This window comes from Giraffa tippelskirchi, chromosome 2 (genome assembly GCF_054371585.1).
Source record: "Giraffa tippelskirchi isolate mGirTip1 chromosome 2, T2T-mGirTip1v1.2.pri, whole genome shotgun sequence".
In the NCBI taxonomy this organism is placed as follows: Eukaryota; Metazoa; Chordata; class Mammalia; order Artiodactyla; family Giraffidae; genus Giraffa; species Giraffa tippelskirchi.
In genome coordinates, this window is record NC_137276.1 from 25,282,405 (window position 1) to 25,296,407 (window position 14,003).

The window sequence follows — 14,003 nt, forward strand, 5'->3', positions numbered from 1 at the left end:
TTTATGGCATCTCTACCAATGTTGCCGGGGGCATCATCAGCCTTCTCACACCATTTATTTAAAAGAGTGGCAGGGCACCAGTTAGAAACTTTATGGGCCTAAAGAACATTCAGCCACTTCACACAAAAGATGTCAACAAGAAAGAGAACTTAAGGAAGAATGCATCCGGAAATGTTCAGTGTGGTTAGGAAAATCCATCAGTGCCCACTGACACCTTTGCAAATATTTTCACCAGGTGAAAAAGCAACCACCAAGTCAGAAACTATCTTGAATGCATTATATCTGTAAGGGTTCTTCACGAGCAATGCTGTAGATGTTCTCAGTGCTGTGGAGCTGGAGAAAAGGAATACTTCTATATTGCATTTGGTTTATCAGCCTCTTGGCATGAGATGTCTACTGCCTAGCTTGTCTAACCTAGCTTGTCTCTGCATAAGTAAAAACATGGTTTAAGAGTTCTGAGTTTCATCTAAATAAATTATCATACAGCCATTTAATAACATCTAAATGATTTATTTTTTTCAACATAATATTCAAAATTCCTGGCTATACTAAGCATTTAAACAGAGACTATCTGACATTTGGCTAAGTCTTTCATACAATATCCACCTGATGCCATGAAAGAAGTGTATTTGCAATGGTTTTCGCTCTGCAAATGTCATGTGGGTGTCCTTAGGGGACTGCATTTAGCACCTGATGCCCACCTTGAGGCTCTATTAATGAGAGATACAAAGGTTATGTTGAAATTATTCTTTAAAGGTGCTGACACCTCATACACATACACTCACATTTACAAATTACATATTTAAACACACAGTGAGGAGCAACTGTTTCAGGACTTGAGAGAACAGAGACAAGGAGCTATTTAAACAACATTATTCTGTAGACAACTCTACGTAAGATAGTACTCATAAGTATCCATTCCCTTTCACTGATTGATTCCACAACATTATGACATAATAGTTTGGTGTCACACACTGTCCTAAGGTTCTGGAAAAAGCAGGAAATACAAAGAACAAACTAAATTCTCTTCTCATAGATATACATTGATCAACTATAAAGGGCTCATTACCATAGCAATGCATCCATCACTAATTCATTTGCTTAACAAATATTTGTGCTGTGCTTAGTAGCTCAGTTGTGTCTGATTTTTTGTGATCCCATGGACTGTAGCTCTCCATGCCCCTCTGTCCATGGGGATTCTCCAGGCAAGAATACTGGAGTGGGTTGCCATGCCCTCCTCCAGAGCTCTTCCCAATCCAGGAATTGGACCCAGGTCTCCCGCACTGCAGGCTGATTCTTTACCATTTGAGTCCCCAAGAAGTCCAAACTTTCAAATATAACAAATATTTACTGATCATTATTAAATGGCAAGCACTATCTTAGAGACTGGTGCTACAACAGCGAGTAAGTAGATGCAACTCTGCTGTCCTGGAACTTGCAATCTAGGGAGAAATGCAAATAAGGCCAAGTGCGCATCAATCAACAGAAAAATCTCAACCATGACAGGTATTCTGAAAGGAAGTGTGCATAGCCTTGTAAGAAACATCAAGGGGGATTTAACTTTGTCAGGGAGCTTAGGGACGATGTCCTGTGGAAGTGATGTCTGAGACCTGACAGTGAAGAGGTTTACTGTATGGAAGATCCCAGGCCCAGGAAAGGGAGCAAGGGAGACAGTTGTGGGGAGGGACTAAAGATGGTCACTGAAGTACTAACAGTGAGTTAGAAGAAGAGGGAGGGACCAGACCAAGTGGGTGCTATTACAGGCTACTGAGGACTTTGGTCTAATCTGTGAGCAAAGAGAAGATGCAGAAGGAATTTAAGCAAAGGCATGAAATCAAAAGATCTATATTTGGGAAATATATAGTTCAAGTTATAGGACGAACATATACTGTAAGAACTATTAGGGATACCTCCTAGGTTTCTGACTTTTGCAACTGAATGAATATAATTAGGGAATACTGAAGAGAACCAGCTTAGATGTGGGAAGGTCAAGAGTTCATCTTTGGAATATGTTGAATTGAAAGGCTTCTGAGACATATAGTAGACAAAGTCAAGTACACAGCTGGATATATGTATGGATCTGAAGCTCAAAGGTGAGGACTCATTGGGGTACTCTATCTTGAATGTACTTTTAGAAAACAATGAAATGGACATGTTTGAGGCTTTCCTCCCTTTGCTAAACTGAAAACAATGGTATATTCTAATTCAAGGCAGCATGGTGTGATAGGATATGCCTAGACTTGAAGTCTGACAATAAGCTTCCAAGTTCTGGCTCCTCTAGCTACCATATGAGTGGTTTTGAACAAGTACCTTGGCTTTTCTGTACCTTTGCTTACTTCAGTCTCCATAATATTATTTTGAATACACATTTCCCATTTATAGCACAGGGCTTGTTTTAAAGGTTAAATGAGTAAAATCACACAAAAAACCATCTTAAACCTGTGAAATGACAAATGGCATTGTCATTAATGAAATATACCCGCCTGCATGTTTTGATATGAAAGACTAAAAAGGAAAGTTAGATGCTGCAGACACAGCAATGTAGTTGGAACAATGTAATGTCATTGAATACCCTCATATATATGGACTGAATAAATAGGCAAGTGCTTTTCACGGGGTGGTACCTGGGTGACAGGATGTGAATGAAAGCAGTATTTGTTCACCTTTTGATCCAGACTGTAGGCCAGTACCCAGTCCTCTTGCTTGGGGTGAAAGAGAAGACTCTGGATGTAGAAGGTGAGCCGGTATTTCTGATAGGTTGCCCCTTCATCTGAGCTGATCAATATGCTGCTCTCTATCTCAGGATCACTAAGAAGCATGATCTAAAGAAAGGAAAGAGAAAAAAATATAGACAGAGTCAGTAGCAGAGAAAAAACACAAGAAATTAAAGCATAAATATAAAGTCGTTTCTACTTATATATCACAGCACAGAAAAGGGCATCTGGGTCTCTAGATGAAATACTGGTATTTTTTTCCTGGTTCAGCCCTTTATTGGTGAACTGAGCTAAAATACTGTGCAAGGTTAGGTCTGCATACAAATGAGGCTTCATTTTCTGATGTCCATCTTCTAAATATTTTCATTTTTGATATTTATACTTGCACGTATTGAAAGTTTATTCTTATGGTCTTCTGTCCCTTGCCCTTGGGACCATCACACCTCTGTCTTTTCATCTTCCCTCTGTCAATTCTCCACATCACTCTCTATCACTCTCTTGCTCTTACATCATGAAAAAGATCCCACTGTTTTGTTCCTTCTGAACAGTTTTAGAGATTTAATTGATTTAAGTGGTTTCATGATCCCTTTGCTCTAGTTGTTTGCCAAAGCACATATCCCTGAAGGCCTTTTTGGACAAATACTGATGCTGAAGAAAGTCTAGCCTTCCCAAGCTGAATGCACAGAGTGGTGTAGTGAACAGACACTGGCATCTGAGATAGCAAGTCCAGGTCTCAACACTTCTCTGCATACTGTCACCTTGGAGCATTACTTAACTTCTAGAGGCCTCGGTTTCCTCAACAATAACTGAGTCTGATGATAGCAGAACTGGCTTTGAATGCTTGGCATAATGCATATTCTTGACAAGTGATAGCTATGGTTATTATCGACCTCTCAGGAGTCAAAAGTCTTCTACTCATAGGACCTCAGTGGCATTGGTCTCACTAAATGTGTGAGTATTTAAATCCAATAGACACTCAGACCTATCTTTCCCTTAGTTAAACTCTTTGCAGTCTTTGTGGCCACTGACAACTGCATCCTTCTGGAAGCATTTTATTCCAGGGGCTTCTGTAACACCATACTTGTCTTGGTTTTCCTTTCTACCTCTTGAATACTCAACTTTCTCTGATTATCCTTATAGTATAACCATTCCTCAACCCTCAATTTTGACCTTCTCCTTTCACTTTCCTGGTGGCTCAGAGGGTAAAGCATCTGCCTTCAATGCGGGAGACCCGGGTTTGATCGCTGGGTCGGGAAGATCCCCTGGAGAAGGAAATGGCAACCCACTCCAGTATTCTTGCCTGGAGAATCCCATGGACGGAAGAGCCTGATAGGCTACAGTCCACAGGGTCACAAAGACTTGGACATGACTGAGCGAGTTCACTTTCACTTTCTCTTTTCACTAGATACATTGTTCCTCAGTGACCTCTTCCACTCTTATTTTTATTTACTTTTTCGTTACCACTTTTCTGGCAACAATTCATAAATTAAAAATTAATCTAAGGTCTCCTCTCAGTTTCAGACTTGAACACTAAGTGTTCTGGCACTTTCTGCAGTTTGAATATCCCACAACACCTGAAACTCACCATGCCCCAGGATACCTCATCCAAGCCTTCGTCCCCACCCCTGGTATTTCCTAGTTCAGTGAGTATTTCCACCAGCCACCCGTGTGAAGCCAAATGCCCGAGGTTCATCCCTAACGCTGCTTTCTCATTCACCTCCTATAATTAATTAGTCTCTAAGCTCTGCATATTTTACCTACTAATTAACTCTAAAATCAGATCCATTCTCTCCCTGCCCATTGTGGTTGTGTTAGTCCAAAATGTGACCATTTCTGTATTGGATTCCTGTAAGATACCTCTAGGCCATCTCACAGATTCAACCAGTATTCCACTAATTCACTTTGTATACTGTGGCCAGAATAATCTAAAATCACTCAATGATTTATCTTTGATTTTCCCATATCCTAAAATTCTTAAATGGGTTGACATAATCTGCCGCTTGTGTATGTGTTTCATTACATCATTAGCACAGCTCTTTTGATCTTTATCATCTAGCTCAACCCAGCTTCCTTGAGTTCCTAATGTTTGTTAAGTGACTTAATGAGCAAATGAGTTTATTTCCTCTTGTAATTTGTCCTGTCTTGGGCTGGACTGCCACTAGTTGTTAGGGTTACAGCTACACACAGTCTGCACCATGGGGTCCAAAGTACCAAGTAAAGTCAAAGAAACATTTTCATATGCTTCTAAAATGAAACTCTTGAAGGGTAGAGTTTTAAAAATTTACCAATAGTATATATCAGTATTATAAAGTAAGCTTTACACAAATTCAATGCCTTTAACTGCCAAGATTCATAGCCATTTTCCTTTTTTGTTCCTTTATAACTTCTAAGACAAGCTTACTTTCTTTTTCTCAAATATTTGCTTTGGCTTCACTGAAATAAGTTATCACTAGTTATTAGCAAATTTTTGAGAAATAGATGCAGTATAGGTAGTCTAGTTTCTTTTTTTTTTTTTTTTTTATTCATGTGTGAATAATCCAGGAGGGAAGCTCTTAGATTCATAGACAGAATAACTGTCTCCTCTCTTGGCACTGTGAAGGGTAAGGACTACTGGGAAAAGCACCCCTGCTGACCTTGAAAAAAACCTCAGAGGATGCATCCATGCTCCTTGAATACTGCAAGGACAAATATACTGAGAAAGAATGAGGCTTTCATAACTACTCTCCCTCACTTCTCACCAAGTACTGATGGACTACGTAACAGGCAATGAAATCATGTCTCCCCTGGTGCAGAGAAATTAAACTGCTTCTTTTATGCAGGTATAAAGAAGTTTCATGCCTATGTTTTAATTAGAAGATAAGACCAACATCATAAACGAACTTTATTTTATATACCATGAGTTACAATAAGGGTTACCATCAAATATCGAGCGCAGTGTACTCTCTTCTTCTAGCCCTGTTTCTTCCTGCATGCACACTCCATACTTGCATATACAAAACACATTTATCTGTACACAACACAAACGTTGCATGTATGTGTACATACATATGCTTACACGTACACCTCTGTGGCAGATTTATGCATACACATGTATAGAAAAGCAATTACATATAAGGTGTATTGACATTGTGAGTTGGTTTTAGGGTACCCTTTTTGGCAAGAGTACATTTTTATTGCCATCTTTCTCTGAAATCCTTTTATATACTTTGATATCACTGGCAGTGTCCCTATTCAATCCAGTGTCTGAGAAGAATGGAAGGACAGATGTAGAAACCTACATGTTTTAGAATTCTGACCTATGCTGGGTAATTTACATGATATTTTATCAAAACCTCAAACAAATCATGTGATGTATCATTATTTGTGTTTTACAGGTAAGGAAACTGAGGCTCAGAGGAGGAAAGTAACCCCCTCTAACAGACTCAAATGTCATCACCTTGATCACATACACACATACTAATGCTAATGCTTCACTGCACTTGGAAATCTTAGCACTTTGTCATCTTTACCAGGGGACAAGGGGAAGTCAAAGAAGCAGTTTTTTATTCTTTTTTTAAGCCTCTCTAAGAAACTGGCTCAGTGGTAAAGAATCCGCCTGCAATGAAAGAGACGTGGGTTCAATTCCTGGGTCAGGAAGATCCCCTGGAGAAGGGAATGGTGACCCACTCTAGTATTCTTGCCTGTGAAATGCCATGGACAGAGAAACCTGGTGGGCTACAGTCCATGGGGTCACAAAAGAGTTGGACATGACTTCGTAACTAAACAACAAGAAATCTACACACAAAAAAACTCAGTTCCAAGAAAGCCCCTTTCCTCCTCTGACTCATTCAACTTTTGTCAAGAGGACATGAAGAATTAAATGAATAGGAATCCAAAGGCACAACAGAATGCTAGTGCTTGAAAAAGAAAAAGTGAAAAAAAAAAAAAAGTAAAAGAGGGAACCATAATATTAACATAAACGGAATTAGAAAGCAAAGCCTCAGTAGAAGTTAAGCCTCAAAGTAAAATATGTATATTTTGTATGAATCTACATAACAACTTTTATACCTACATGTATAATGAAAATCACTCCACATCCACCCAAATTGTTACTGGCAAGCAGGGATTTTAAAGGTAAAGAAAGGCCTACAGGGAGAAAGCAGGTAAACTAAGCGAGCAAAGCAGATAAAGCAAGACAAGAAGCGGCAAGCACTTTGTCAACATAGAGAGTGCACACATTTCCTCAAAATGTTTAAAATGAGATTGTTACCAAAAACAATATACTCACATTAAATATCGTCTGTGGACTAAATTTGTGATATAGGCATGTGACTCTTGGCATAGTTATGAGAGTTTCATCCTACAAAGAAATTTACAACCCTTGCCTTTGAATCCATAATTGTAGGTATATATGTAGAAAGCCTATGGCAATACAGGTTCAGACATCTGTGAATTCTGTATTTATGTGATTTTGGTAGAATGAGCAGGAAAGAGTTCCCACTGGAGATTTTTTTTGTTTGGTTTGGTTTGGTTTTTGCTTCAGTTTGGCTTTGATTCTTTATCCAGCTTGTCCTGATACAAGATATGCACTGGGTATATACATATGCTGGAAGAGAAGGGGGTCCTTCAAACATGGTTGAACAGAGTTATCAATGCTATAGGTTCTGGGGCAGCTGTCCTGGGTTCACATCTCCAGTCTGCCTCTTTATGTGTAAACGTGAGGATATTATCCAGTTTTTCCAATCAGTTACCTCATCTAAGAAAAATACTGATAATAATCATGTTTAACTCACCATGCTATTGAAAGGATTAAATGAAATAATGATCAAGGAGCTTAGCATAGGGCCACAATTGCTAAATAAATGTGTTTATCTGTAAATTACCCAGAATAAGAACATAACTAAAGTCAGAAGTAATGCCAAACAGGTTGGAGATTTAGGGATTATTTGCCTCTGTCACGAATCCCCTCATTCCAGAATTTTTTTGATAAAAACCTAAGGGATGGGTGGTGGGGGTATAGGGGAAATGCTGTTCAATAAGCATAAAGTTTCAGGCCTGCAAGATAATCAAGTTCTAGAGATCTGCTGAACAGCATTGCACCTGTAGTTAACAATACTGCACTACATAATTGGAAGAGTTTGATAAGAGTATAAATCTCACATTGTGCATTATCATAATTTAAAAAAAATATGAAAGGATCGGGGAAAACAAAACTACATTTTACACTTATTTTACATGCATTTTACATTCCTGGCAACATTTTAAGAAAAACACATTCTATTAGCAAATATAAAATACCACCAAAATGAACACCAATCAGTAGGTAATTGTCAAGTCACTAAATACAATTGCACTTTGAATGACCACTCTCATCTCTTCAGTGGGAGGCTCTGGCCCATGAAGGAACTAAACATACCTTAGGGGTAAGAACATAGCTAAACATTCCTTAGGGGTAAGAATCTCATACAACCTATCTCTTTGAATTGGACTATTCCCTGTACATGTGTTGTCTTTACCTCAGATAAGAGATGGACAAGTTTTAGAGTTTATCAATATACATATGGTCCTTTTATCTTTTAGTAGGAAATTCCTGGTAAAGTTGAATAGTGTTGGCCCTAATTTTAATGCTAGGTTGCAAATACAAAGGACATAGGTGGAAGTCATGAATCAGGCAGAGATTTTGCTTCACTAACTTAGATTTTCAAAAGCCTATAAAGCTTGTTTGTGTCTAAATCAATCAAAATCAGTACTGGAAATGTCAAAATTCTCCCCAGAAATCTTTCTAGAATGCCTACCTTCCTGCTGCTGGGTAAGAATTAAAGAACCCAAATTATAAAATGAATGAATATGTTACTTTATTCAGTTGCCATACTCTGTTTTTCCTGTGTATGGTCTACAAAAATGGGGTGAGAGCTATAGGTTTCTCAGCCTCTCACTCTGCCAAAGTTTCCAGAAATGCAAAGGTAACAAATTGTAGTTCAATGCTTTGAAAACAGTCTCTGAATAGGAGTAAGCAGACTTCCTCTGAATAGAAAAGGAGAAATGCTATAATTTACTGTATAATTGACTCCTAATGGGAGACTCTTAAGAGCTCAGTAAGAAATAACAATAATATCAATACAAGCTCACAAAGAGTATGAGAGACTTTCTTTACTGACCCCTAAACCTACTGACATAATCGATATGTTGTTGAATATTGGTTTACACACAAATAGAGCCTGTTACAGATAAGGCTCTTAATCACGATATAACAATATACCACCAGTATTCACCCCCAACACCATCTATCTATTTACCTCTCTAACATTTCCTCTTATAGCAGAGGCTATAGCTGGCAGGCGGAGAAGGCAATGGCACCCCACTCCAGTACTCTTGCCTGGAAAATCCCATGGGTGGAGGAGCCTGGTAGGCTACAGTCCATGGGGTCGCTAAGAGTAGGACACGACTGAGTGACTTCACTTTCACTTTTCCCTTTCATGCACTGGAGAAGGAAATGGCAACCCACTCCAGTATTCTTGTCTGGAGAATCCCAGGGATGGTGGAGCCTGGTGGGCTGCCATCTATGGGGTCGTACAGAGTTGGACACGACTGAAGCGATTTAGCAGCAGCAGCAGCAGCATAGCTGGCAGGAAAAGGGGTTGCCCCCAGGGGATATTCAACAATACATGGAAACATTTTTTTCTATTGAATCATAATTAACATACAGTATTATATTAGTTTCAAGTGTACAACATGGTGATTTATATTTTTATACATTCTGAAATTGCTTCAGTAAGACCAGATACCAACCTGTTACCATACAAAGCTATTAGGATATTACTGACAACGTTCCTTATGTGTACTTCACCTCCTCCATAACTTATTATTTTATAGCTGGAACTTTGTACCTCTGATACCCTTCACTTATTTCATCCATTCCCCATCCCTGGAGACATTTTAATTGTTACAACTGTGGGGTAGGGAAGAGAGTAACTGGCATTTAATGGGTAGAGGCCAGGTAAGCTGCTAGATAATTACAATGCACAGGACAACACCAGACAACCAATAATTATCTAGGCCAAAATGTCAATAGTGCTGCTATTGAGAAGACTTGTTACCATATTTGTGCATTTATAAGTGTATGTGTATATATGTGTGTGTATGTATATATATGTGTGGGTATATATATACACACTCACATATGCACGCATATATTATATATATCCTATTTAGGGGAAAATATGTAAACTACATATAAATTCTTCAGATAGAACATCAATGCATATTTATGCTTATGTGCATGTCCCTTTCACCCATTACCATTTATACATGCCATTCGCTTTGCCAAGATTAGACTCCCCACCTTTTCAGTCCTACCCATTATATTAAGTATATTTCTACTTATCCTTCAGAAATTAACTCAAACATCACCAGTAAAGCAACAATCATTGAGGCCAATCAGGAGAAAATATATAAAAATAACAAAATCAACAGCAATAAAAAATAACTCAACTAAAATTGAGCAAAGGACATCAATAAACATTTTCTCCCCAAAAATACAAAATATATTTTTGATGAGAATTTAAGGAAATTGGAACCCTTGTGCATTGTTGATTGGAATTTTAAGTGGTGTAACTGCTCTGGAAAACAGTATCATAGCTCCTCAAAAAATAAAAATGGAATTACATATGATCCAGCCTTTTCACTTCTGGACATATAGCCTAAAGAACTGAAGGCAAGATCTTGGAGAGATATTTGTACACCCATGTTCATAATACCATTATTAACCACAGCCAAAATGTAACCAGTGTCTACTGATGGAAGAATAAACAAAATGTAGTATATACCTATATTGGAATATCATTCAGTCTTAAATAGGAAGGGGATTCTGACACATGCTACAATGTGGATTACACATAAAGACATTATGTTAAATGGAATAAACCAGTCATAAAAAGACAAATACTATATGATTTCCACTAGGGTAATTACACTAGTCAAATTCATAAAGTGAGAAAGTAGAAAAATTACAGCCAGGAGCTGGGGGGAAACAGAAAATAAGGAGTTGTTGTTTAATGGGCATAGTTTTACAGATGGAAAGCGTTCTGGAGACTGTACAACAATGTGAATGTGCTTAACAATTCTGAAATGTGCATTTAAAAATAGTTATGTTAAACTACGTAGTATATGTGTTTTACCACAATTTAAAACACAAAATTAGATATGAAATGAGATAAAACAATGGGTTGAGAAAACGTGAAAACTAATCGGACGTAAACACTGTTCTGCTGGTGCTGCTGCTGCTGCTAAGTTGCTTCAGTCGTGTCCGACTCTGCGCGACCCCACAGATGGCAGCCCACCAGGCTCCGCCGTCCCTGGGATTCTCCAGGCAAGAACACTGGAGTGGGTTGCCATTTCCTTCTCCAGTGCATGAAAGTGAAAAGTGAAAGTGAAATCGCTCAGTCGTGTCCGACTCTTAGTGACCCCACGGACTGCAGCCTACCAGGCTCTTCCATCCATGGGATTTTCCAGGCAAGAGTACGGGAGTGGGGTACCATTGCCTTCTCTGAAACACTGTTCATTCAACCATTATTTACAGAGTCTTTACTTGATGCCAGGCTCTACTATAAAGTCCAGGATAAGAGCAGTAATCAAACCAAATGACAACCCTGCCCTCAGAAAGCTTGCATCCAAGTGAGGGAAGAACAGAAAATTAGTAAATAAATAGGTAAAATATATAGCTTATCAGATGGCAATGAATACTTTAGAGTAAAATAAATCAGGAAAGGAGACAGGAAGTGCTGAAGTGGTGGGGTGGGGGTCTGAAGCGTGAAGAGCAGGGTCAGGAAAACCCTCACTGAGAAGGTGACATTTCAGAAAGGATGTAGGAGTCCAGGGAGCTAGAACAGAACAAAGGTGGCAGAATGCTGAATGCAGGGGCCAGTAAGTGATACGAGCACCCTGGCTTTATCCCAGTGATGTGGAAAGCGGTGGTGGGCTTCCAGCTAGGCACTGGAGCCTATGGCTTGTATTTTGATCCTTTCACCATGGCTGAATAGAGCATTGTGAGAGGCAGGGAACAGCAAGGAAAGAATCAGAGAGACCAGTAGGAGGCCACTGAAATGATCCAAGTGGGAGAGACTGTCAACACAGGGCCATCTCAGTTACTGAGATGTGGTCCATCTGTGGGTATAAAGGAAAAGTCAAAAGGGTCCTCTTACAGAAGAGCGGTGGGGAGTAAGAGAAAGTTAAGAGTGCATTAGAAAGCTTTATACCTGTATGTTCATCTCCATGTTGCTTATCATGATCAAAAATCAGAAATAACTCAAATGATCAGGCAGATTTTTGATCTGAACAAGTGGGAAAACACAACTGGCCTTCATGAGACAGGAAAGCTCATGGGAGGAGCAGATGGCGGGCTGTAGAAATAAGGAGTACAATTTTGATAAGGCTAGGTTTCAGATGCCTAATAGCCATCCAAAGGGGCTGAGGAGTAGACAGTAGATATACAAGGCTTATTTTCAGGAGATGGGGCTGGCCTGCAGATAAGAATTTAGGAGATATCAGTGTCTGAACAGCATTTAAAAATATGAATCTGGAGACCAAGGAGATATGATACAAAAGAGCCTGAGAACTGGGTTCTAGCATGCTGCAGAAGAGTCAAAGAGATAAGGTGGGGCCAGAAATGCAGTGTGTGAAAGAGAAGAGAACCCAGAGAGTGTTGTGTCCTCAAAACCTTGAAACCAAGGGAAGAAAGTATATCTGAAAAGAGAGTTGTTCAACTGTGTCAAATGTAGCTGACAGTTCAGTAGGATGAAATCTGGAGAACTGACCACTGAATCTAGCAATGCGGGGGATGCTGGTGACCATGGCAAAGGCAGAGGAGTGAAGCAGGCAGTCAGTGTTGATGCAAGTATAAACTGGCATGACTGTTCCAAAAAGCAATGTGGCAATAGGGAACAGGACTCATAAATATTCATAATTTTGACCCTATAATTTCTCTTCTAGGAATATTTCCAAGGAAACCATCAGGGACCCAATAAAAGGCTTATGCACCTGTGTGTTCATCTCAGTGTTATTTATAACAATAAAGCATTGGAAACAACTCAAATATCTGATAGAATAATTAAAGTAGGCTAAATCCATTCAATGGAATATTATGCAGCTATTAAGTATGAATTCAAATAGTTTTATGACATGTGAAAAATAATCATACGTGGCAGCAGTGCATAAAAAGCAGGCTGAAAACATATGAGGCATAATCTCAAATTTGTTAAAAATAGTTTCCGTCTCATGCCCATATATATGCACAAAAGAACTGGAAGGAAAAACTCACTGCATGTTTAACAGTAGTTATTCCTGTGCAGCATGATCATGAGTAACTTTTTTCTTTACGCTTTCCTATTTTTTCTCCTAATATTCGGCAGTGAGCAGATATTACCCTTATAATGATGAAATATTTCTTTCTATGCTCCCCCCCATACACAGATATTCATACACACACACACGCGCGCACACACACACACACACATTCACTCTTTCCCACTAGCCCTTTCAAGAATCCCAACAGAGTTATGCTACCCATTGTCTGCCCTTGGAAAAACTGAGAACCTGGACAAATATGTGTCCACACTGTGACCACTGTTCTGAGAGCAGAACAGGCCTGGGTGAAGGTCAGATAGAGAGGGTACCTCACTGTAGAAGCAACAAGTACACCTCCCAGCTCAGAGAGTTGATCTCTCTGGAGCAGGAATCCCTGGTGTCCGCCCCCACCCACACTCTAAACCATCCACCTGCTTTGCACTGCATGATGATGGCTCCTCCCCAGCACAGCTCTGATCCTGACCAAGCCATTTCCTCACCATAAGAAATTCCAGCCCCCTCAACAGGTCATGAAAATCAAGTCTGGCACCTCAGACATCGTATAAGTGGGTTCCTGTGCTGTTTTCAAGCTTGATCTCCACAACATAGCCATAAACCCTACCCAAGAATTCCCTAAAAGTTTATTTTTTTTTTCAATCACTATGCCCACTCCTCTAACATTCCTGTCTTTGCTAATGTTCCTCCCTGACCTAGAAAGCCCAGCATCCTCTCTCATCCATACCTTCCTTCCAGGCCTATTTTAACTCTCTCCCTTCCATGAAGTTTCTCCAATGCTTCAGCAGAACAATCTCTACCTTCCACCAACTCCACTGGCAAATTCATTGTCACAGTGAACTATGGCTTCATGTTTAAAATATGTGAAAAGTTATAAATATATTCATATATTTTGACTTAGTTAAATTTTGTTTCACTTGTATTCATCTCACTGTGTCATCTGGATGTCAAGTT

At 39.3% G+C, this 14,003-nt stretch overlaps 1 protein-coding gene across 5 annotated transcripts in view; it reads right to left on the reverse strand.

Moving 5' to 3' along the window:
- The window catches only part of SORCS3 (sortilin related VPS10 domain containing receptor 3), a 626,056-nt gene that overhangs the window by 293,971 nt on the left and 318,082 nt on the right, over positions 1-14,003 (reverse strand). For all 5 annotated transcript variants that reach the window (XM_081543145.1, XM_081543168.1, XM_081543160.1 and 2 more), the window contains one exon: positions 2,664-2,822. In XM_081543145.1, coding sequence (XP_081399271.1) covers positions 2,664-2,822 — 159 coding nt within the window. The remainder of the gene's footprint in view (positions 1-2,663; positions 2,823-14,003) is intronic.